General features: G+C 44.3%; 1 protein-coding gene, 1 non-coding gene and 1 pseudogene across 2 annotated transcripts in view; 1 reads left to right on the forward strand and 2 right to left on the reverse strand.

Moving 5' to 3' along the window:
• LOC120610681 (zinc finger CCHC-type and RNA-binding motif-containing protein 1-like) overlaps positions 1-5,263 on the reverse strand; it is a 37,082-nt pseudogene extending 31,819 nt beyond the window's left edge.
• The window catches only part of LOC120610682 (phospholipid-transporting ATPase IB-like), a 130,197-nt gene continuing 109,296 nt past the window's right edge, over positions 5,196-26,096 (forward strand). The window contains exons 1-5 of the mRNA XM_039873093.1: positions 5,196-5,444; positions 7,486-7,564; positions 21,960-22,021; positions 22,570-22,626; positions 24,014-24,121. Of these exons, the coding sequence (XP_039729027.1) occupies positions 5,385-5,444; positions 7,486-7,564; positions 21,960-22,021; positions 22,570-22,626; positions 24,014-24,121 (366 nt within the window). The 5' untranslated portion in view covers positions 5,196-5,384. The remainder of the gene's footprint in view (positions 5,445-7,485; positions 7,565-21,959; positions 22,022-22,569; positions 22,627-24,013; positions 24,122-26,096) is intronic.
• LOC120610758 (5S ribosomal RNA) lies at positions 19,011-19,129 on the reverse strand. Its single transcript, XR_005654999.1, has one exon. It is a non-coding gene; the product is annotated as a 5S ribosomal RNA (ribosomal RNA).

A 26,096-nucleotide genomic window follows, 5' to 3' on the forward strand; every position in this document is an offset into this window, starting at 1 on the left:
GAATGCATGTCACCTGGTCACACAACGAATGGATTTCAGCCCTATGTCCATGCTCGGGGTATGAGAGCTGCATTCTTTGCTTAGCTCCATACAGTCTTGGACAATTGAAATTAATCCAGTAAATTTGAATTGTGTGCCTACTAGTCATAAGATTGTGATAGGCTGGCTGCAGGGCGGTATGGGCCAAATTATGATCCCTGGACCACTTGCATGAGAATAACTTGGGTTTGATCAAAGATTCCGATTCCTTAGCACCACCCCCACTTAACAAAGAGTTTCTCAGGGATACCCCATTTTAAACAAATTTTCCTAGTGATGGTTATGCACCTTAACGTTTAAAGCCCACGGCGACCTTTGATCACTAGGATCGGGATTGTGTTTTGTGTACTTTGTGTCTCCCAGACTATAGAGAAGAGAACATTGCAGCAGACAGGTGAACTTCAGGGTGAAATGTCCCTGTGTCACTCTGAGGTCCACAGTGCAGGTTCGGAATAGGCCACCGAGGCGTGGTAGCAGAGAGCAGGGAGGGACATCAAGGATCTGTGAAATGGGGTCAAAGGGTCATTAGCTGGTAGGGCCAAACCTTTGGGGAACATGCAGGTTTTCCCACAGGCACGTGTGCACACACCCCTGCAAACACATTTATTCCGAACCAGGTACGACATCGGGCCCTTAATGCTCAATGCTTTTCTGCAAAGTTGCTAAAGCCATCCTCTTACATAACTACAGTATAATGACTGAAATCTGAAAATTTAACAGGGATACAATACTCTTAGCTAATTCACATTAGTCCATATTCCAATTTTACTATTGTTGTTCCAATAATGTCCTATTTAGCCATTTTTTCCCCACTCCAGAATCACTCCACAAAGACCCAGTGCAAGAGGCAGTTTGTGGCATCTGAGGCATTTGTTGGTGGCCCCTCTTCTGCTCCGGTTCTCCTTGCTGTTTTCTTCAAGGAGTGTTTCTCCTGCTTTTCTTCTTCTGTATTTATTCTTTATGTTTTATTCCCCAAGCCGTCACTAAAGTAGAACATCACTCCTTCTCAGTTTAATTCTCACAGCAGATTAAATAGTATTAAAACTGACTTACACTCTTCCATCTCCCAAAATAACAAATGAGTCTGTCTCATTAGATTCTCATTGTTATTCTATTATCTCAAATTTCTACATCATTTTATTTTATGAGTAGAATGAGACTTAAGAGACCACCAGTAACAAAAGCTACCATTATCAGGTAGATTTCAGTGAAATTTTATCTAATTTTTAGTGAAGAAATAACTGTTTTTAAAACAGTTTCAGAAATTTTATTTTATTTAATTTCATCAAGCCAGAATAACTTAAAGAAAACTTAGCCGGCCTCACATAAACATAAATACGAACATCCTAAATAAAATATCAGCAAGTAGAGTTCAAGAGTGTATCGAAAGAATAAAATATTTGACAAGTAGGATTTATTTCAGGAATACAGGAGTTTCAAAATTTCTAAATATCATTGTATCAACAAAATAAAGAAAAATGTGATCTCATCAGTAGATGCTGCAAAGGTATTTGAAGTAATTAAGCTGCTGTACCCAAAATGAGAACTCTAAGTAAGAAAGAAGCCAATTAACATAATGCAAACTCTTTATAATAAACACTAGTAGCATGTTGCCGCAAATGGTAAAATTCTAAAACTATTTCATTTTGAACAAAAAATTAGTCAGGGATGCCTGCTATCACTATAATTCAGCATTGCTTTGGAATTTTCAGCAACTGCCATAAAAATTAAATAACTATTAAAAATGCTAGAAAAAAAGATGAACTATTTCTCTGCTTATACAAATATGCACATAAAAACGGCCATGTAAATATGTTCTTGTATGATCATATATCTAGAAAACCCAAAAGAAACTAGTAAAAAATGCTGGATTTCAAGAAAATTGATAAGGGATCAGATCCATAACAAATACATAAAAAGCGACAGATTTTTTTTTTTATTCTAGCAATCAATAGCTTTTTTCTCACTCCAGCAAAGAACACTTAGTAATAATTCTTTTTAAATAGCAATTAAAATTATACATCGCATATGAATAATTTTTATAACATCTATATGAAAAAAACAAAATCTCATCGAAGTATACGAAACAAGATTTGAACAAATGGAAAATGCATGCTGGTTTCTTTCATGAGAAGATTTAATATCATAAAAATCAACTCCTTTAAAATTAATATACAAATTTACACGATTCCATACAGAATCCCAATGGGTGATTGTTTTGGAGGCAAAGTAGGAGTGTTGCATAAAGTGATATTGAAGTATAAATGGAATTAACAACTACCTGAGAAAAGATATGCAGAGCATGCTCAAAGAAGAACAATCAGGAGGGTGGACTTATCTTTGATAAACATCGGGCTTACTGTAACGCCACGTAACCAAATCTGTGTGCTACTGACACAGAACTAGACAAATAAGCCAGAGAATCAGGAACGAGATCCCAGTTCTAGATTCTAGACTTGGAATACATGAGACTTTAATGAATGTCAAAAGCAGTATTTCAGTTGAGTGGGAAAGTTTGGATTAAGCAGTTGTAGTCTCACAACTGGATCTTTATTTGGAAAAAAATAAAATTGGACTCCAATCTTAAACCACATAGTAAATAAATCCCAATATTAAAATAAAATGTAAAAAATAAAACTGTAAGAATCCTGCCAAAAACTCCTGAAAACTCCCATAGTCATGATTGGACACTCAGAAGCTATTCTTGACCACATGGAAATTAAAAGCTTTTATGTATGGCAAAAAAAAACAAAAACAAAAACAAAAACAAAAACAAAAAAACGAGAAAGTAAGCAAAGGTGCATTTGGATTAAATTTTGTGACGTAAAGACAAGAGTCGATATCTATTATACTCAAAGAACTCTTAGAAAAGGGACTAAACCAAACCATGAATAGAAAATGGACATTTGGGAGATGAATACACAATGCAATATATATATGACATACCATTGAATTGTACACATGAAACTTATTTGATTTTATTAATCAATGTCACCCAATAATTTTTAAGAAAAAAAAAAAGAAAATGGACAAAGGATTTGATCTTTCACAGAGTTCGATATCCAAATATTCAACAAATATACAAGAACATGCTCAAAGTCAGGGAAATATAAATTTTTCAAAAGAAAGAGTTAATATCTTTGATTTTTCAAACTGGAGAATATTAAATACAACATAATACCCATTGCCAATGGGAAAGCAATGAAAGATTACCATTGTCCTTTGGGAGGGAAAGATAAATAATTGGAAGCTGTTTAAAAAACAAATAAGTAGAATCTTATAAAATTAAAAATACATGTATCTTTTGACCCCGCAGCCCTACTTCTGGGAATCTGTCTCATAGAAATAAAGAAGTATGTACATTATACTGTATTACAGATGTTTATTATATAATATTTATGGGAACAGAGACCTGGAAACAAAAATCAATGCCTATCCATAGGTGAGTAGTCAAAAAAATATGGTCCACCCAGGCTCCGAATTATTATGTGAGAACGAAGAGGCTGCATGGGTTTCAGACCCAGGGCACTCAGAGGGCTTCCCATGATGTGTTGTTTAGGGAGAAAAATATGATGAAGAAAAATGTGTATAATGTCTCACTTCTGTAAAACAAATAATGATCTCTCGACAGCATGTGTGTGAGGGGCGGGGTGGCGGGTATTCCCTTAGCAGGGTGAGAGATATGAGGGGGACTCCGAGTTTGGGAGCCTGGTGGTGAAGGGTGGGGAGGAGTTGAAGTGGGGAGAAGGAGGAAGTCAGGTCTAAAAGGGGAAAGAAACAATAAGACATGCAGTCCGAACAGCATGCACCACAGCGCATTTAAGTAAAACAAGTGAGGGCGAGTTTATGTAGTAAGAGGATGCAGAGCTTCTGAGGTGTTTGTCTGGAGCACCTTCTGGCCATTGAACAGATATCTTCCCTGAATGGGAGAGAAACGAGGGCAGGCCGCGGAACGCCGGAAGCCCAGGGCTGCCTTCCTTTCTGCTCGCAGGAGGAGGGGGAGCCTGTGAGTGTTCTTGGCCCCACTCCATCACTCGATGGCTTCACCCTAACAGACCTGGAAAAGGCTCGGGCTCACCGAAACTGGTGCACGTCCCGTTCCCACAGGCTCGAAAGCTGGCTCAGGCTGTGGGTGTGGATCTGCCCGGTGCTGACCCAGTCTCCGTGGCCTGTGGGCCTGGAACCATGGAAGAGAATGACCCACAGGGCCACCGCACCTCCCAAGCTAATGACACGTTCGTTCCAAACCTCTTCTTCAGCTCCCGGCTTTCCCTCACTGAAACACAAATGTGGCCTGTCACTCCCCCTGCACTGCCGCAGGTTACGTAAAATTCCTAGAGAGCGACACTTGCTCAAGAGCTCCATGTCCCAAGAGGTCGTTTCGTCTCCTCCCCAGCCTTGTCTTGCCCTATGTGTTCAGCCAGCCACTATCCTGGATGTCTTAGACGTTTTCCCCACATGTGCCTGGGGGCTCACGCCTCGAAGCTCCATGAGGGGTGTCGTTTCGTGAGGATGCTTCCTCCTGCACCCCTGTCACTCACACCCCTTATCACCCTGCTATCCTATAGGTCCAATGCCTTGCAGTTCAGATGCCCTTTAGTCCAAGAATCTTTTGTTGGCTCTCTCTCCTCCTCTTCCCCACCCCCCCCACCCCACCCTGTAAGTAATTTTGCAGAGCACTGTGTTTTATGTGTTTGTTTATATGCCCGTTGCCGGCTGCCCCGTCTCCACCTCCACAGCAGACAGAGTTCCTGGAGGTCAAAGACCTGCTTGTTTTCTTTCTTTCTTCTCTTTTTATTATCTCTAGATTCCTGGTGCTTATCACCAGATCTGGCCCATCATTCATTCCCAGTAAATGTCTGTCAGATGGATAAATGGATGATCGTACTTCCTGACATTTGAGCATAAAATTGGGATGGGAAGTTGTAAACTGTGCCTCAGCAGGCGCTAACAGAGACCCAGCTCTGTGTCACAAAGCTGGGGATGCTTGCTCGACTCCGAGTCACCGCCCCTGTCCCAGGGGGAGGCGGCCGTTCCTTTAACAAGACTTCTTGGCTCATCAGATATTTGCGACTGTTTTGAGTGTTCCACGCATTCATGTTATGCTGATTAGTTAACAGTTAAAAATGACCTTCCGTTTATTTTCTTTGCTTGGAGTGTGTCTGGGGGAGTCGTGACTCACTGACTGACGCTCAGGTTCGGACTTGACTGAAAGTGAAGTCATCGTTCCTCGGAACCGAAGCCCTCGGGCCTCCTCCGACCGCTCCCCCTTCTCCCCGCAGATCTTCACCGCGTTGCCGCCCTTCACTCTGGGGATCTTCGAGCGGTCTTGCACTCAGGAGAGCATGCTCCGCTTCCCGCAGCTCTACAAAATCACCCAGAACGCCGAAGGCTTCAACACGAAGGTAAACGCACGGTCGTCGCCCTGCCGTCACCGCATGCCGGCGGAAGCACTGCCCTCTGCCCGCGAGGCAGCCGAAGCGCGAGAGAGAATGTCCGCAAGAGGCGACACCAGGGTCCCCTCCCAGTATTCGAGAGGCCAGATCAGCAGGGAAGCCGCCATGCCGCACGTGGTGCTCCCTTCGCTCCCTGTTTGCCGACTCCTGTCTCCTCCCCACGTGTGCCCCCGACGTCGGCGTGGCCGGCAGCACGATGCCCACGGTTCCCGTAGGGCCAGCCATCGGGGCCTCCCTTTTCGTAGCGTCCCGTGCGGTGGCAAACTTGCCCACCAGAGCCCTCTCGCCACCTCTGCTTGCTTTTTTTTTTTTTATTTAAAAACATTTTTTCTTAGCTAAAGACTAAATTACTAGATGTAAACACAGAATCAAATTAGTCGTGGGTTTGTTTTTTTTTTTCCAGTCCCGAGAATCAGAAAAGAGAAAGCATCTAGACAAAAAAAAAAAGATCCTGAGAAAGGTCCAAAGTTAGGTGTCACAGGAACTCCGCCGCCTTGGTGGCAAAGGGGCTCTCACCCAGCCTGCCAGCCACAGCCAGGAGTGGCGGGGAGGCTGCAGGACACCGGCCAGAGAGAGGACAGGTGCCTGGCCGGGCCGAAGAGGCAAAGACGTGAACTCGCCTTCACTGCGTGTTTCTGTCAGCTTTTGGTGTCGGGGGGCGGCGGGGAGATTAGGAGGCTGAAGCAGGTCCCTGCCCGGGTCACTTGCAATACCGATGCTGGCTGTGCACACAGTTTGCTCGGGTAGCCCCTGGGGCCTTGGCAAGGTGACATAGGAAGTCCTCAGCGACAGAGCGGTCTCCGAAGGCTTCCGTCTGAGCCAGGAATCACTGCCAGTCATCCTCCAGAGCCGCCTTATTCGAGGGAGAGCATGGTCAGCATGTCCGAGTTGGGGAAAAGCTAGAAGGGACTGTGTTGATCCCAGTGTCTTCTGTACACAAGGAGACTTGGGTGACACCTCGTGTCAGCCCTTGTTCACTGTGACTCCACCACTGGAAACCTGGCCTGTTTGTTCTGCGTCATTGACGTAAACCAAACCCGTTTTTACAGATTCAAAGGTCAGGTAAGGTGCAAAATAAGTAGGAATGGACCCATTAAAGATAGCGGAGCTAAAAATGGTCTGAAACTTATCTGCAGCACAGGCGCCTTGAAGATTGTGGGGACTGGGGCGGGGGCGCGTCACAGAGGTCAGGGAAAAAGTGGACAAAATTAACGTTTAAAATGGGAAAATCTCTTTGTCCTGTAATTGCTCATTATTTTCCGTTGTCCCACTGCTACCTAGGGTCAAACTATATGACCATTCTCAGAACAATTTGGAGATTTTTAAAGTAAATTCAATCTGGCTTTAGTACTGCTATCTCAGTGGTGAAAAAGGTGGTCAATGTGCCTTTAAGAAACAATAATTCACGAGAAGCTAAACTTCGTGTTCTTTTGTTTGGCCTCGCAAGTGTTAAAGAGATTTTTTTAAGTGTGCATGATATTAACCACAATCCTAAAAATTAAAAAGTTTAATGGGAGAGATTTTAAGGAGTAAAACAAAAGAATGAGAATGCCGTGTAAGAATTGACATTTTAAATGTTTCCAGTGCTTTCAGAAAGTACACAGTTTCAGTCTCTCGTTAACAGACAGGTTTGACCCAATACCGTTTTTCTGGTTGATTGTAAAATTTTGCTGTCTTTCTTAGGATTCTAAAGAAAATGGTTCATAATTCATTTTTCAGATGTGGATAGATTGTATATTGGTCTACGTACATGTGTATATGTATTTAGGTCTTCGTACTAAATAACAGTATCTGGAGAGAGTCCAGTCATCCGTGTGTAAAAACGAGGAAAGCGTTTTGTTTCGTTTTGTTTTAACTTTGGGAATAACGCGCTGCTTCCTGGAGCCACGCAGCACCCTGCCGGCATCCGTCACAACGAGGCGTCTGTTAGCTTACGCAGAGGTCAAGGGTTGTGGGCAGCTCCTGACTCCCTCGGTTTGTTTTCCCGTAGGTTTTCTGGGGTCACTGCATCAACGCCTTGGTCCACTCCCTCATCCTCTTCTGGTTCCCCATGAAAGCGCTGGAACATGGTAATGGCTTCGTGATTTCAACCATCAGCAAGTAGTAGCTTTGCAGTCCCTCTGGTGCCACTTGTTCACAAAAAATTTTTTCCCTCCAGTTCTGCAGACCTAGAGATCACAAGAACAAATTTGAGTAGAAAAACATTACCTAAAATGTAAGGGGAGCTAGTCTCAGGTTTATAGCTTGTAGGTTTCATCCATTCTAGCTCTGAATACCCATTTTCTGTCACGTTGCCTGGAGAGTTTAAATACTAGAAATCCTAAACTTTATTTTTAATAACTGTTTGAGTAGAGGATCTTGAAGAAAAGCACTCTACTGCTGTAATGAAACATCTATGCCTCTTGTCCATGAATTTGAAATTTTCAGTTAATTACTTGGACTTGCGTTTTCCGAAGCTACCCGTACCTCTAAGCCGAAAAACTGAAGTCTCGTTAAGAGTTTAATCTTAACCTAGTTTTCTGAAAGTGTCTCTTTTCAAGCAAACTTTTAAAGTTTGAAGACTGAGTCTCACGATTGGTTTTAGTCTTCCCCCCAGCCAGAAGAGGAAGTGTGAGAAACGCAGCTGACTCTGCATTTGTACACACTTCTATATACATCGAAACGTCGCCTCTTAAAGAGACATAGTTTTTTTGTCTCAGAAAACGAAAACGTATCATGAGAATGCTACTCTTTCATCCCTGTCAAATCGTAATAATCCCCCTGGGAAAAATTACTCCAACTGTTGACTAGACAAGGCCTTTGATTGTTCAGAGACCCGAAGCATATAAAGTTTCCAAGCTTCTTTGTTTCTGCCTCAATGTGTTTTGTGCTGCAAACAGAAATGATTCACCCTCACTGATATTCTTTAACCTGTTAAATACTGACAGAGAAAATGCATGCGCGGCCCATTGAATTATGCCCCAGGACCTGTTCTTCCCATTTCATCAGACCTCCTTGTCCTTCGAGGGTCCCTAAGTCTCCAGATCAGAAAATAAAATTTTCTGCTTCTAGTCCTTACCACCCCACGCCACCCCCACCCCACCCGCCACCGCAAAGGGACCCTCTAGCGGGATCATTTTCTTTTAACTCTAAAGCTTTCCTGTGATTCATTTGTACTCGTAGTAGATTTGATTTCTTTTTAAATGGCTTCGCGAGTAAGGGTCTACAAATATGAGTGTTGAATGCGGTTTGTTTTAGAAGCCCAAACACTTTGGTTATAGAAATAGCCATCACCGTATCGGGGTGGACTGGCGATGAGCAGCAATATGTCCGATGGACACATAAAAGGGGAGAGACTTCCAGCCGTTTCTGATTTACCTGAGATGCCGAAAGAATTTCAAATTAGCTTCCGCCGCTCTTACTGGCTTCCCTCCCATGTAGCCATCTGCCTGGCAGCCAGCCAATAGGATGGTTTTTATCCAATTTGTATTGTTATCATCATTATCATCAATGTCATTATTTCATTGTCTTTATTAAGCCTTCAGCCTAGAGGTTTTCTTAGTTGTGTTGTAAACATTAACCTATTGAGTGAAATGGTTTAAGTTAACGTAAATTGCAAATGTTAAGTACGTTCGGCACAAAACGACGGAAGACCATTGGTGTTCCTGATCATTAGTCGACTTCTAACAAACTGAATGAATACTTTAGAATTCATTTCTAAATTCTCACTGTTAGCACACAGCAAAAACGATCCATTATTGTTCACGTAATATTTATGCCCCGGACACCGCAATGGGCTCTCTGGGTAACAGATATATTGTAGTCTGATGAGGGAGATTAGATTCACACGTGGATAATCCCAGCACGGGGTAGCAAACAACTATCTCAAGGAAAGTACAGATAAAGTCCGAAAAAGTGGGAGAAAGATGCCTTTCGTTCGGAGTTACCAGTGGCTCGTGAGAGGAGATGACACTTGGGCTCAGCCCTGATGAGCATTTCTGGACACTGAGCATGCACCCCAGCCCCTAACCCTCGTGAAACTATAGATCGAAACGTGTCTCCGCACGTTTCCAACATCCCCTCGGGGGTCAGCGACATCACCCCTTGTCAAGACAGCTATGACACGGAGGGTTAATGGGAGAAGTGACTGGAAAGCAGAGCAAAGAAGTTTAGTGACAGTAAGATCATCACAACCCAGGAGGGGACGTTTTTGGTGAAGAGGCTGAGGTAGGAGAGTTATGTGGTGGGTTTGCCTCTGAAGAAGGTAGGCTGCGGCGTAGGAAACACGAGCGTGGGGTTATCAGGGTCGGGGGTGGGGTCGGTGGCGGAAATCAAGAAAGATTGCAGTCTGAGAGGACCTGGACGTGGCAACCGATTGGATTTCTTTTTTATGTGTGCTGATTTACCGTCTTGAATATACGAGTTCTCATTACACTTTGAATTGCCATTTAGAAGGATGTATTCGCCCCACCCCCAAAGAAGCATGGGAGCGTGTGGCACCAACTTGAAACAAACCGGGGCACTTTCAAAGCTTGGGAGACCCCAGGCTAACAGAAGAGTACCTTCAGGTGTCCCTGCACCCCCAAGTCCTGCCCAAAGGTGTCCCTCAGCCACCTGACCACACTCAAAGCCCTGGAGTTTTGCTTGCCTGGAAGACACAGTCCCTATAGTTTTATTGTTTTATACTATATGGATTATGTCACAAAGGTTTTACTAGAAATTCTCTCTTCACCATCCATGGAGAGAGGCTTGGGTACATATCAGTGCTGTTCACTTGGGCACATAATTGTTGAGAAGAAATATTTTTGAGAAGGTGTGAGCACGTCACACATTCCTTAGAAAGCGTCCAAGAATCCCACTTTGCTTATTTTTGCATGGTTTTGGATAGACTTTTCAAAGCACTCCTTTCCTGCTGGAGTTTGCGATGATTCATTTCAAGTTTCAAAATAAATCTTTCCACTCAAGCAATTCAGCAAATCAGATTCCTTCCAACCATCACAACTTCACGCTCACTCCCGCCTGCAGCCCCTACCCTTTGATCTGAAAAGTGAACCTCGTTCAAAACCAGAGATGTCACCTTTCGGGGACCGAAATTCATCCACAGCCGTGGGCCACACTCAGGTGTCCGTCATGTATTCAGTCCGCATATTTGAGCAACCGTCCTTGAGGTGGAATGCGATTGTTGGCTGAAGAATGTAGAATCGGTTTCGATTTTCCAAAAGGACGTTTTCAAATTTTTCTTGACAAAATTTAAGAGAGAGATGATGGGAAAGAGAACACTGTATACCTAGCAGCAGAAAAATATTCCTAAAAAAAGAAAAATGTGTTCTCTATCCCTCACAGTCCACACTCCGTGAACCGTTCCCACTCATTTTCAGAAGAAAAAAATTCCGTGTGGATATGTATTGTATGGGCCCTCATTAAGCAACAGGATCGGTCAACCCTTTCGGAGAAAGCTATGTTACACTTTTTAATAAATATGCTGCTGTAAGGTCAGGCGTTTTATAAATTGAAATGATAATGCATGTGTATGAAATGAAGCGTGGCGTACTTCTCTCTGCCTGTGGCATTTTTGGGTCCTTTTAGCTTGAACTGTTTATGACCTATACCAGTTACTGTAAATTTAGCTCTTTTATGTCGCATAAATCCTGATGACATGCTCTGTTTCACATTAAGCTCGGTTTGAGCAAGACTGCCATTGTCCTCAATTATTCATTCATTAAACAGAAAAAGATAATGAGTGTGTTGTCCGCACCAGGCCCATACTGGTTTCTGGGCATAGAGCAGTGTCCACCTGGGGAAGGCAATGCTGAGCGAGCATGTTCCAGAAGGAGAAGGTCAAGGTGAAATGGATGTATCCCCAGGGAAGCTAACCTGGTCCCGTTGAGGTATTAAGGCTTGCTGCCCAAGGGCGTGACCACAGAACGGAGCGGGGAGGAGGAGTGAGCCAGGTCAAGAGTAGAGAGGAGGCTTGTGGGACTAGCACAGGGCAGGAGGGCGTGATTCCTAGTGAAAGAAGGTTTGTACCGGTGAGGACTGAGAGCGATGTAGTGACACCCAGATTGCCTTGGAGTGATAAAGGGAGAGACAGGGAGATTGGGCCTTCCCAGGCGCATTGGGACCTGGCAGTACTTGGAGTATAAGTTTAGTGGAAGCCATTGTAGGTGATAAGTGGAGAGCCATGTGCCTGGTTTCTTGTCATGTGACCGCACTGGCGAGGATGACTGTTGGCGTCCAGGTGGTCAGCCGTTGCCTGGTCCGGTATAGTGACAGCAGCAGTGGAGAGAAGCAGGTGGATTAAAGGGCTGCTCAGGAGGTGGAATCGGTAGGTTCACCGTCGCATTAATTAACACTTCTCTAATCTACCTGACGGGACTGTGTCCTAAACCTGTCAAAAGAATGGGCTCTTGCAGTCACAGAGCTTGCCAACAAAAGACTGTATTTCAAAGTAAGGTATGTGAAGCAATAAGTTCACATTTTGTTTCTCTTTAAAAGTCACTGACCATACTGTGTACCCACTTAAAGAGATCTAAAATAAAGGACAAAGATCCAGAGATGAACATTAGATGTTAAAGGGGACAGAAAAGGGGAATGGTAACTCCACATGGCCTCTGCCATCGGGAAAACCCTGCTGAGACGCCAGGGCAGTGTGAGGGACGTTCATGAAGGCCCGCAGCCTAGAAACGTAGTGAGCGGAACTTACTCACTGAAAACTAGAAAGAATTCTCTAGAAGCTTTTAAATTTATACAAATGAAACTACAGCTTATAAATCTCAATAACTAGGTATGAGACACAATAAAAACAGGTTTCCAAATTCGATGCGAGCCTTCTGTTTTGGTTTGTGTCAAAGACAATGGGCTGGTAGGCAAAGCTCTAACAATGCCCTGTCTCACACGCCCAGAGCAGAAACTCGGAATTGGGCTGGAAGGGCCCTTGTTGTCATTCGGTAACTATTTCTTACGTTTCAGTGTCTCCTTTAATGAACTCTGTGTTAACGTGTATTTTAAACAGTCGGGTTGGGTGTAATGTTGTAAGGAGTATGAGCTGGGGTTCCCGGATTTCACCCTTACAACTTTCCTGAGCTGAGATGTATTAGCCAGGGTGGGAACAGCTGCTATGACAAACAGTCCCCAAATCAGCCCAGGAAAGGCTTATTTGTTACTTGCATCAGCACCAAACAGAAGAGTGCGTTGCTCATGGGTACGCTGCCTATATTTTCTTATTTTCTATATGTTTGATACTCTGATATTTGGGGCCTTGATCCTGCTGGAGAGACTATCTCTCCCAGGGCTAGCAAATTCCTAGAGAAAGCAAATGACTCCCCTGCAAGATACAAAACAACCAGCCTAGAGCCCCCGCCCCCGCCATATCCTTTATCCAACTCCCACACACCAAACTAATATCCCCTCTGCCCTAGACCACTCCGGGATGAGGTACCAGACAGCTAGCAGGCAGCCCGAGAACCCAGAGCCTGATGAAATTGTTCAGACTATGCAATCCCGAGCTTGCATAGCATACTTCAGCATGAGTTTCCATTCCCTCCTGTGAAAACCCTAATAACGGCTCCGGGCCGTGCCTTCCCCTGGTGCTTCCTCATGTGGCCCTGCGTGACATCCTGTTCCTCGGATCCGTAAGTGTGGATTTCTTCCTTCATTACTACATGTGCGTGTCTTACAGTGCTTGAGTGAAACAGAATGGGTCCAAGCAGTGGGACTCCACAGACTGCGTGGTGTCTGAGTTTACTACCCTCGGCCTTAACGCAGGGAAGGCGGAGAATCAGGAGAGGATCGCTCGCTCGTAACCGTCTCTGGCAGGAAGTGATCCAGCACTTCTGCTCATGTCCGGTCACGGGGCCCCACCTCGGTCCGAGGGGCTGGGGAATGTTCTTTAGCTGTGCACCCAAGAATAAGAAAAGAGCCTGTGGCCTCACGGGGTGGCTGTTTGTCATTGACCATTGAATTTACTTTCTTTTTTACTTCCTTTAAAAAATCTATTTTTAGTAAACAAACACGAATAAAGAAAATGATTGAAATCTGAATTTCGCATCCACCAGAAATGGCAGCAGAGAGGAGAATATCCAGCAAAAGGCTTATATAACCAGGAACTTAACCCAGCCTTGGTTATAAATATAATTATAATCACTAACACTTGTGTAAACTCTACTTTTTATAAACTCTTCCAATATTTTATACCACTTTTTACAGAGAAAGGAAAAAATAAATTTCTCTTCATGAAAACATAGCGTTGGAAGCGGGGGAAAAAAAAATAGTTTCGATCATAGCACAGGCATCTGAGCAGGGCGAGCACTAAAGGTTTGTTGGTAAACTTGTTATTTGAAAATTGGGCTCTGTTTGCACTCCGGAGAGTCATGGTAGCTGGTTGGCGTGGTACCTTCTCTGAGCCTCTGCATCTTACCAGGCCCAGAGAGTGAGGTCTCGGGAAAGGCGGCTGTGTTAATATTCCCACACCAGTGCTTCTGAGAGTTTTTGAAACAGAGAAGGAACGCAAGAGAAACTAGGCATCTGCCCTCCCACCCAAATTCTTGGCGGATGCCTATATGTCAGGGGAACGGTGCCACCTCCACCCTAATTCTCCCTCCTGACTCACACGGGAGGGAATGTCTGTGACTTGTAATTCATGTGTTCCAAGGAATCTTACTACATTCAAAATACACCTATAAATTTACCCCATCTGTTTTCTTGATTATTAAATCCTGTCTTCTCGGACTGTACCGTGCTATACTACCCTGCTGTCTTCAAATTTTGCTCTTTGTCAAGAGCCATTTCTGAATAGGTTTTTGTGGTTTAACTGGGTAATGATGTAATGTTTTTAAGGAGGGTTTAATTGAAATGGCATCTTCGTAAAATGTCATCAGCCTAGCCCTTCGGAATATTCTGTCTGCTTAGAAAATGAGACATACTTTTCTTATAAACCGTGGGTTTCCCCACAAATATTTTCAGATTGGTTTTTGCATGCAGCGTCTTGGGCTGTCACTACCGATGTGGAGGGCCTGTGTGGTTTTGTCCCAACTGTCCACAACAGTCTGTTTTAGTGACTGTGTTTCTAAACCTCATTTGGCTGATCTTACACTATGTTGGCCCCTGGATCCAACCAGATTTTGCCAATAATGTAAGTCTGGAGGAACTTACATTAGCCACTGCTGTGGGTCGGTAGATCCTGAAGCCACAGCATTGCATGGGACTTTGAGAGGACCGCACTGGCTGTCCACACAGCATTTGCCACTCTGTCACTCTGTAACACCTTTGATGTGTATAGTAAGCATGTCGTCATGCCAGGTCTTACCTCCCATGCAGCCAAGGTCGGATCATTCTAACAGTGACTCGGTGTTTTAGCAAACAAAGCAGATGGGGAATTTTCCAGACTCAGAATTTAAGTTCTTCACTCTGTGGAAATCCACCCCGCTCAGACCGCTGGACTGGAAAACTCCCTCCTCTCTCGTTTCAGTCCTGCCCCAGGTGAATCTGACCCTCAATGTGCAAAAGGCTGACTGATCCCGAATTGTCCAGTTATATGCCAGCTGTTCTGATGCAGCAGGCAGCTTGCTTCTTCTTGCCCGCCCCCTCGCTGTTAGGCTCCGTGTGCTGACGATGGGTCTCCATCAGGGAGTACACAGCCCCGTCGGGCTGGTTAGATGAGATCACAGCTGTCCACGTGCTCTTTTGATGGGTCCCTGTTCGGGGAGCTCTTCGGGGCCTTGCAGAGCTTGGCCCCTGGCTGACCAACCTGGTCTGGCACCTACTGCCCCAGCCCCGCCTCCACCTCAGGCTCGTCACTATCCCAGTTGGGCGGCGGGGGCGGGGTGGGGGGTGGGCGGCCACCTCCGTGCCTCTCTGCAGGATGCTTTTCCTTTCTGCCTGCGTTGGCCTTTCCCCTCACACTGCCCCCTTCCTCCCTGATGTCCATCTGTGCCAGCGAATGTCGCCTTGTCCTCTCCTCACTTACACAGGATGGGGTCAAATGGTGTCCTGAAGGCTGGCTCGGGAAGCCAGCTACTCGCCTTGGCTTGGGGTCATTTTTCCCTTATCAAAAAAATAATAATAATAATCACGTGAAATTTCAAATACCTGACTAAAATAAAAACAGCCGAACTAAGGAAAGTTCTTTTCCTGACTGGAGTGTCGGGACCATAACAGCAAAGTGGGAAGGAATGGTTTGGTCGCGCGGCATGCTTCAGGAACAACCCGGAGTCGCAATGGGCTTTTCCAGCCTTGGGTCGTCAGCAAGCCGCAGCTTATTGATGCTTCATCCACAAGCGACGTTTTAGGACTGTCAATCTTTTCTTCAGGGGTCTGTTATTGGCGAGTTTTAATAAAGAACAGTGTTCACAGGGACTTGCCTCTAAAACAGTTGAAAGATAACCTGGAGAACTACCTGTGCCGTAGGCATTTCCCCACCAGAAACACCCAGCAGGGCATGCAGACCGATGGCTTGTCACTTGTTCAAGAGATACTGTCTCTTCAGAGGCTCTTGCATGTCCCAGACCTCAGGTTGGCTTGGGAGTTTCTCCGCCAAGGAATAAATTATTTCCAAATGGTATTAGTTTTGACTGGGGCAGGAGATTCTCTCTCTCCTAAGCAGAAAACTAAAATGCAATGGTGAGTTACCTTGCCAAAATGATCCAAACTTCACTAAAAGCTACCTTGTGTGCATCCAGACTGTGTTCAATGCCAGTTGTGTTTTACTATCACGACAAGTACAAAATGAATGCATTATAAAATTCCGGAACGATTCCCCATCCGTCTCTTCCGTCCATGCTAAATGGCCAGCACAGTGTCCAGCGGGCCGCAAGGGTCTCCATGGAGGTACTGTCCTCCCAAGGGACCACTCCATCCCAGAGGCAACCAGAGAGTTCACCCGCTTTGAAAGGCCGTCAGGTGCTGTGAAGTGCCTCACTTTGTGCTGACGCCTCACCCTGTCTCTGCTGACCGTGTGAACGGGCAGGTCCCAGCATCCTCTCCTTAGCCCGACTGGAGAGGAGATGAGCCCTACGTCAGATGCTCTGACGTCAGAGTGCAGAGGATGCACTGTGTATATATTCCATCATGTGGCACAGAATGTCTGTCGTACGAATCTCATTTTCTGTCCACATTGATTCTGTTCTAGAAAGTTCCTTTCCATTAGGTGTTGGTTATTTCAAAGGACTACTTCTTCCTTTAATTATTTTTCCCCTTGGAGTGATCTGGTTTTATTCGTTGGGGTCCATTTTTCTAACCCAGTTAATGAAAACAGACTCTTACTTATGAAGGTCATAGTCTCTTATTAACTGTGTGGTCTTTTGTATGTTATTTAACTTCTCTTCACCACCCCGGTTTCCTCATCTGACATATGCAGATAATAATAAGATTTTGCGTAGTCGTTAGAGTATTAAATATACTGCTATATATAAAGTACTTAGAACAGTGCCAGCCATACAGTGAGCAAACATGCTATCTATTTTCAACATAGAATTTCTCAGGATATCTAACAATTTTCTGCCTATTACATGCATTTTCATAAAATATGAAACCCATGATAAGCCCTCCGTGTGAGACGAGTGCTTTGTATTTTTTAATTTCTTTTAGTGCATGAATCAACCAACATTGGAAATATTAGGATGAAAAGGAAACTCGAAAACTCGTCAAACCGTAATTGCAAGCTTTAAGTTTCAACTTAGTCTCCCAGCCGTTCTCACTGTGCTGTCTCATCAGAGTTATCTCTGGACGCCAGTGGGGCTTGATGTGGCTGAACTGCAGGGAACTCAGATCATTGCTTTTCTCAATTAAAACACCTGTTCTCCACTCATGAACACCCAGGACGAGACCGGCACCAGGAGGTTCACCCTGAGCTACACCGAGCAAGAGGAAGATCGGAAACTCCCAAGTTGGAGCAGCTGAGAACGGGGACCTTAGAATGTTCTGTCTCCCCTTTCAGGAACCTCCGTGATAATTCGATGATCAGAAAACGCCCATTTTATGGAAGTGGAACCCGAGACTCAGAACCTGAACTTTTAAAAAAACTAGGTGGTGGCAGAGCTGGAACAACGGCCACTCCCATCACTACTAACCCAACTCCTCCTCTCCGCCTCATATTTCTAAATATCTTTTTGTTAGTAGCATCAGGCGTCATCACTATCTGTTCTTCCTGCTGTGAACGTACAGTGTCGATCACTGGGTACCAAGTTCTCATGCTCTCCTCGTTTAATCGGTATTCCTCTATTCGTATGATCAGAATCAACGTTCTCCATCTCAAGCGACACCGACTCTTTACCTAGTTACTCAGGCCAGAATCCTTGAAATCATCCTAGGCTCCTTACATTCTTTGCCGCCCCACGTCCAGATCATAAACAAATCCTATCATCTCTACTTTCAAAACATGTGCCAAGTTTCTGTCACTTCTTTCCATCGCCAGCTCAGCCACTCTGGCCTGCAGTGTCCAGTAGGACTTTCTGTGATGATGGGGATGTCTGTACCTGTGCTGTCCCCTGCAGTAGTCACTAGCCGCTGGTGGCTGTTGAGCATCTGAAATGTGGCTAAGTGTGACTGAGGGACTGATTTTTTTAATAGCAGCTTTATTGATACGTAATTTACCTACCACACAATTCACCCATTCAAAGTGTACAGTTCTGTGGTTTTTAATATTGTCACATAGTTGTGCAGCTGTGACCTTAATTAACGTTCAAGGATTTTCATGGCCCCCTAAAGAAACCCCACACCTATTAGCAGTCACTACCCATTTCTCCCCAGATACCGCCAGCTCCTGACAACCACTGATCTACTTTCTGTCTCTATAGATTCGTCTATTCTGAACAGTCCATACGAGTGGCATCATAGAGTAGCTGGCCTTTTGTGACTGGCTTCTTGCACTCAGCATAAGATGCTCAAGGTTCATTCGTGTCGTAGCGTGTGTCGGGACTTCATCCCTCTTTAGCGCTCCGTAATATTCTATCGTATGGATATACCACAGTTTCTCCATTCGCATGTCGATGGCCATTGTGAATAATGCTGCTGTGGACATTCTATATGCAAGTTTTAGTGTGTTTCATCTGTTTTTATTTCTCTTGGGCGTGTACCCAGGACTGGACTTGCTGGGTTATGTGGTGACTATGCATAACCTGTTGAGGAGCTGACTGACAGTTTTCCAAAGTGATGGCAACATTTTACCTTCCCAACCACAGTGTATGAGGGTTATTATTTCAGCACATCTTTGCCACCTCCTGTTCCACTCTTTTTTAGTGTCACCACCCTCATGGGTATTAAATGCTATCTCATCGTGCTTTTGATTTTGTAGTTCCTGGATGGATAGTGATGTTGAGCATCTCTTCATGCACTTATTAGCCATTTGTGTATCTTTGGGAAAATGTCTATTCAGAGGCTTTGCCTATTTTTATTTTCTTATTTATTTATTTAATTTTTTAGTCAAGGCAACCCTTGGTTGACCTCACAGACTGCAAGGACCTTGTCAGCTTACAATCCATTATTTTTTTATTTGCAAGGATCTTGTCAGCTTACAATCCTTTATTTTTTTATTATTTGTTATGCCTACAGCACCTGGTCTTCCTAGGTGGTCTCCCATCCAAGTACTAACCAGACCTGACCCTGCTTAGCTTCCAAGATCAGATGGGATTGGGCTTGTTCAGGGTAGCATGGCCATAGACACCTTTGCCTGTTTTTAAATTGAGTTATTTGTCTTTATTGTTGAGTTGTAAGTCTTTATATATGCTGGATACAAGTTCCTTATCAGATAAATATTGGCAAATATTTACTCCATTCCTGTTGTCTTTTCAGTTTCTTGATGGTATCCTTTGAAGTACAAAAGCTTCCATTTTTGATGAAGTCCTATCTATCTATCTATCTATCTATCTATCTATCTATCTATCTATCTATCTATTTATGTCACTATAATTTTAGTGTCACATCTAAGAACCCACTGCCAAATCTAAGGTTATAAAGATTTACTCCTATGTTTTCTTCTAAGAGTCGTGCAGTGTTTTTCTGTGATCTATTTTAAGTGTATGGTTCAGAGAACATTAATTACACTCAGAGCATTGCACAGCCATCAATCACCCTTATCTATTCCACACTTATTTCATCACCCTAAACTGAAACTCTGTGCATCAAGCAATAAATCCTCATTCTCCCTGTCCTCCCCAGCCCCCGGCAGGAACTGAGTTTTTACGTTTTTATTCTATTTTAATTAATCTGAATATAAGCAACGACAGCAGCCAGTGATTACCATATCGGACACAGCTCTACACGCCAACAGTGTCCAGTGTCACCCTCCCGGATGGATTGCTACAGTCATTTCCACACCACATTTACTGGTACTCCGGTTTTGGTTTCTCCAAGATCTAAGCTTCCATGAAAGCCGACCGTTCCCTTAAAGTGTAACTCATGCCAATTCGCTCTCTACTCAGGATCCCCTGGTGGTTTCCTGCTGCAATTAGCAGCAAAACCCCAACTCCTCACCGTGGCCCACGTTAACCTGCCCCTTCTAACTGTCCGAGCACTCGCTCAGGGTCTCCGGCCCAACCGGACCCTGTGGTGGTCCTTGAGCTCGTCGATGTCTACATGCAGACGGGTGGCAGCGTCTCTCTGCCTGGAACACTCTTCCCCTCGATAATCACTTCTTCCTACTACTCAGATCTGCTCGGATGTTACCTTATCACAAAGATTTTTCTCGAACTCCCTATCTAAAATAGCAGCCCCTGCCACACTGTTTCGTTAGCCTACCTTCTGTTTCTCTGGAGCACTTACCGCACCTGGCATTTTGTTGACTATCTATTTGCTCGTGTGTTCATTGCTGTGTCCCTCACTGCAGTGAGAGCCCCCTGACACAGGGACCTTGTCACCCTAGTTCCTGTAATAATATCTGGCACAAAGTAGGCTTCACATAAATATTCATTGCGTGAACGAAAGCGTAATGTTACCCCTTTCAAGCCAATAATCTATGTTAGAATCAAAGAAATGGCCGCCTGTCTAACGTCAAGTGTTTCTTCATCGAGCCATGCCTTCAAAAGTGTCACCTTTATTATTAAAACAATCTTAGGGCCAGTTACCAAAAAGTGCACCTCCACAGTTTTGAATGGCCAGTTCACTAATACGTCAACCTGTTGCTTTCTTGAGGTTAATTTAGCTTCTTCGTTACCTTTTGAATTTTTTCCTTCCTTCCCTTTTGATTGAAACCCTGGCTAAGCTTCAGGTTCTCTTCACCGCCTCTCCCCTCAGCTTTGAGATCCTTCCCTTTTCAGTCTGTGATCATATCTCTCCTCCCTCTGTTCTCCTAGGTTAACCCTTCAGTTTTCACATCCCTTAGTTCAGGTCTGCACGTGCTATAGCCATGATTGCTTTGCAGGGTAACCTTTTCTGATCCACGAATCTACCTTTCTCTAATGAGGAGGATGGGTGTGCCCTGAAGCTGGATCCAGGGCTCCGGGATTGCCAGGCCCTACCTGTGATGTGACTTAATTATGACCATGTTTTGAAAAACTGAGCAGATCTTGATTCTTGAGTAGTATTCTTCAACGAGCAGATGGGTAAATCGGTGAGCCCTAATGCATGTGGGTAGCAGCCACTGGCTTGAAATTTGAACACAAAAATCCCCATGCACATAGCCTGTAGGCCACAGATCTGAATTTGAGCATAAAAGAGAATAGAAGGAGATTGGCATTGTCACCTAAAGAAACTACTTCTGATCCTAAAGCAGGCTTTGACCCCCTCGGGATAAAAACCAGCATTTTCACAGCAGGCTTGCTGACATGAATTAGACAATCCTATTAAAGTTCTGCCTTAATGATGGTTCCATACAGTATAATAGTCATCCTTAAACAAGAGGAAAAGATATGAAAATTAAAGCTTCAGAATCCTAGTTGTATTTTCTAGTCGTCTCTCATCCGGTCGTTTGCATTTCCTCAATTTACAAACTCTAGAAGTTCGTGCAGTTGCATTTGTGAACAAGGTTAAAGAATATCCTCCAAAGTTCTTAGAACTCAGTAATCATGAATTGATTTTGTATTCCTGTAGTTATCTTTTTTTATTGGCCTATAATTCCAAATTAGCAAAAATTAAAGATGAATAATAAATAAACCCTTGGAAAAGGCCTAATACTGGCATTAATAAACATAGGCCAATATGTTCTGATTGTATTTCTATTTTTTTAGCCCAGTAAAGGGAGATTTTAACCATTATAAAACTGTAAATTTCAATGCCGAGCAACTGTCTGATTGGTTGGTTGGTTTGTCGCAAACCTGATTTTGTTTGCTTCATTTGCAGAAAATATACTATGGGAAAAAATTCAGAGTTAGAAAGAAGAGGCATTAGAATCACAGATAATGTAGTTTTCAAAATTCCCTTACATTTTCATAAATGTTTTAAAGTGTTTTTGTTTTTTGTGTTTTTTTGTTGTCATTGTTGTTGTTTTTACATTCTGAATAAAATGACCTGCAATACTGTGCTCCAGAGGTTAATAGTAACTTCTTTGTTTTTCAGATACCGCGTTGGCCAATGGTCATGCCTCAGACTATTTATTTGTCGGAAATATTGTTTACACAGTAAGTTTATTTCCCTACTTACGGAACCATTCTTAAACGGCACGCGTGTGGATTCTGCCTCTCGAAACCTTTTACATAAGGCCTTCCCCATTCTCATTTATTTCTAATCCTTAAACCACATAATCTAGACTCCTTAAAGCTCCGAATGGTTGTGACACACTCACCTCCTGTGTTAGTGGAGATGATGCAGAGTCAGGATCTCTGGACAGGTGATTTACTCAGTTCCCCATTCTCCAAATGACCCTTTCACAGAAACAACACCGAGGAAAGCTGATCTCTCCCGAATCTTCCAACGTAAGTAAAGAGCAAAAGTAGCTATTCCTTGTGAGAAGATAGTCAGTAAAATGACCATTTTTCTTGAGGTAAAGCTGCCTGGATGTCCCTAAAACTCACTTCTGGAGATTTAGCTTCTGAGATGGCACTTTCGAAGCACAAAGCACGGCTGCCTTGGAGAGACTGCCTGGAGGGGAGAATAGAGGTTTCTCTTGGAAAATAAAAATAGCTTCCTGAAGATAATATGTGTTCCAAATGCTTCTGTCTTTTCACAGTACGTCGTTGTCACCGTCTGTCTGAAAGCTGGTTTGGAGACCACGGCTTGGACTAAAGTAAGTTTTCTCTAGAATTATTTCTCAATTCGGTATAGATTTTTTTTTTCTGGTATGATATCTTTTTAAGCCTTTCTTGGAAAAACAATAAACAATATCCAGCTATCTTATTTTAAATTTTGCGTGTGAAAATTGTGGTTTGCTCTTTATCCGGGCAAATTCGCAATCCAAAATCTCCTCATGAGTCATTTCCTTGACACTTAATACAACTCCAAGCTATTAATACTCATTTCATTTTAGATGTATATGTGCAAACGTGTATGCACGTTGTAAAAAAAAAAAATACACACACAAAATATGGGACAAAAAGAATTTTTAATTTACATAATTGTACTGAGACAGTTACTGTTAATACTTTGCTGTACGACCTTCCGTGCTTTGCTGTGTGTATTTTAAAAGATAATGCATTACGAACACGTAGTTTTATAATGTTCTTACATTAAAATGCATATCATGAACATTTGTCATCCCTTAAAGTATACTTCTACAAAATCGTTGTTCACGACTAAAGAGTGTTAAGTTTTATTGATATCCTGTCACTTATTTAATCAGTCCCCAATTTTAGACATTTGGGTTATTTCCGACGTTTGGGGATTATAACCATTGTTTCATGATTTTTCTGTCACTGCTGTTCACATAGGCTCCTAATCCTGTGTTGAGACAGTGGGGGAGGGGTTGGAGATTGATATGGAGTCAGGGACTCCATTGAGAGACAATGACAATTAACCCAGGTGAGAGGTGAAGGTAGATAATTAACCCAGGTGAGAGGTGAAGGTAGCTCTTAAAGGAGGAGGTAGCGAGAAGTGCTAAGATGCTAGATGTGTTTTGTTTTAAAAGGCTAACAAACAGACCTTGGCGATGGGTTAGGTCATGGAAGGCGGAAGTGAGGAAGAAGTCAAGTCTCATCACATTCAGGGGACAAACAAAAACTTCAGCAGCTGCTTAAAGCGGAGGCCGTTAAGATACAACATTCATTCTAGATTTTTTTTTTAAGTTCTTTCGAAAATGAAAAGAACAGTCGAAGCCTCAGAATGATCAATAAAAGCCTCCTGTTCGTTTTGACCGTTGGTCGTGCGCTCTTACTGAATTACTGAGACCTCATTCTGTGCAGATCGGGATGGGAGCACCTGGCAAGGCCCGGGACTCACATGGGGGGAGGTCAACTGTGACAGCCAGGGCTCCATCACCTTCAGGGTAGCTCGGGGCCACTAGTTACTCAAATCCATTGCAAAAACAATGAAAACGGAGAGACAGAACGAACTCTCCAAGACGGGAGAGCCGTCAAAATCTTTCCATGAGGGAAGCTGGCTGGGGCACAGGGGACCCTGCGGGTGGCCTCCCCGGGCCAGCAGCGAGGCCATGCCTGAGTGTGCGTTTTCTTCTGCAGTTCAGTCACCTGGCTGTCTGGGGAAGCGTGCTGATCTGGCTGGTGTTCTTTGGTGTCTACTCAACCTTCTGGCCCACCATTCCTATTGCTCCAGATATGAAAGGACAGGTCAGTGCTCCCAACTGTGAGTGGACTTTGCGGGTCTCACGACACCGATGCGTTTCCATGCGGGGGATTCTGTGTCTGGTGACAATGATGAGCTTCAGGAGGGGCTGGTGTTGCCTGCTGCCTTCAAAATATGTCCAGAGAGAAACATGCCACGTCAGAGCAACTGAGAGTGGTTGTCCAGTCCACAGAGGTGGCATTTGAAATTTTAACTCTTGTCAAAGTCATTGACCGAAATCCTCTGACGGACCTGGCACGTTCGCATTTCCGTAATGAATCTGGGTTAATGATACAGTTCTGGTGTGGGCAGTTCCCAGCCCTTAGAAAGCTGGAGGTGTTTTGAGTCACTCAAAATCCAATAGATGTGTTGATCGAGTGTCGTTTGGGGGTTAAATGTATTATTATACTCTGATTAGTTGATAATTAGTCGCCTATGAAAGAGAAATCTAACAACTCTATTAACCAGATCGTTAATTATTCAGAATATCTCATTGTTCATCTCTTAAACTAGAGAGGCTGAGAATGAAAATTGTTACCCTTGTTTGAATTTTATTTTATATTTTATTTGGTTTACATTATCTCTGTCTGGTGTTGGAGACTGAGCCATCGACAGTGACAGGCTGGGTATTAGAGTCCCACAGTATCAGGGCTGGAGAGGAGCTTGGCAATCTGGGGTTCCAACCTACTCAGTTTACAAAGAGAACCCCAGGCCAACCCACAGGCCCACAGCCGGCACTGCCCGAGACCCCACCAAGGGGCTGCCCTGGCCCCATGCTTTCGAGGCCTCTGTACTGGCCGTCTCCAGCCTGCTATGCCCCATTCACAGGGTGAGACGCCCGTGGTACACAGAGTTGACACCCACACTTCCAGTCCATTCCATGGGTTCCTCGGACCCTCAGTTCTTCCCCCAAATAGACAACGGCCCACTTCACAGGCCTGCCTGGTCCTCTCTCCAGGCCAGTGTGAGCACCCTCAGCTCTAGGGGCAGCTGTTTGCAGAGGACGTGCGCTGGGTCCCCTGGCTGTTTCGTGGGTGCGTCCCACACGTTTGTGTGAGGATTCTGGTGCTGTGGGACGAGACCTGAGAGAAAGAAGACAGTGGCTGTGGGTTTCCACTGTGCCACCAGTGGTCCTGGCCAGGGATATTTATTTCGGGGGCAGACCTGTGTGTGGCGCTTTGGGCTGCTTCCTTCGCCTCGCTTACTCGGCGGAAATGAGCCAGAACTCATGGGTCTACCCCAGCCCAGGTGCGTGTCCAGCGGCCGTATCTGGGGGTGGCACTGTTTGCCTTTTTTACTTGGTGAATCAGTCAACTGATGCACCCCGGGGTGCCCGGGGCCTCCTCTCTGTGTGGGTGCTGAGCAGGAGTGGGCTTCTGTGTCCCCTGACGCATGTCTGCTTTCTGTAAGGACGAGGACAAGCACATACTCACTTCTCAGTTCTTTTCCAAACCCAAGCACCAGAGAAAATCACAAAGCGCTGAATGAATTGAGGACGTTTTCATATAGTGTAATGAGCATGTCCAAGCAGAGACTTTGTACATTTAAGGAAATACTTGATATATTTTAAAACAATATGACGTGTCCCCAAAAAGCAAACTAAGAACAGTATTCACAGTGACGGTGACCACTCGGTAGGGCGTCAGCACCTAGAATTATCTGCCCCAGTTTCCTTCCCTCTGGTTAAGGGCGGGTGAGGTCTGACAAATATTCCATTTGGGAATTTTACCGTGTAGAACAATGAAAGGGACTGTAGCCGGCTGCTGTAGATGGTTATCTAAATTAGAGGAGGGTGACAGCTGACAGGATGGGCTCGCTGCTGTGTGATGGCCAATGGAGCCAGTCGACTTCCTTGAGATCCCGTCCCAGTGCCTTTAACAGAGACTCCCAGCAAGCCCCCCTCGTCTGTACCAGCCACCCTGGCTCCAATGTGCATGAGTTGGTCGCTGACTCTCACTTCCATCGAGAGGTTGACTTTCC

The sequence above is a fragment of the Pteropus medius genome, unplaced genomic scaffold, assembly GCF_902729225.1.
Source record: "Pteropus medius unplaced genomic scaffold, Ma_sr-lr_union100, whole genome shotgun sequence".
Taxonomy (NCBI): domain Eukaryota; kingdom Metazoa; phylum Chordata; class Mammalia; order Chiroptera; family Pteropodidae; genus Pteropus; species Pteropus medius.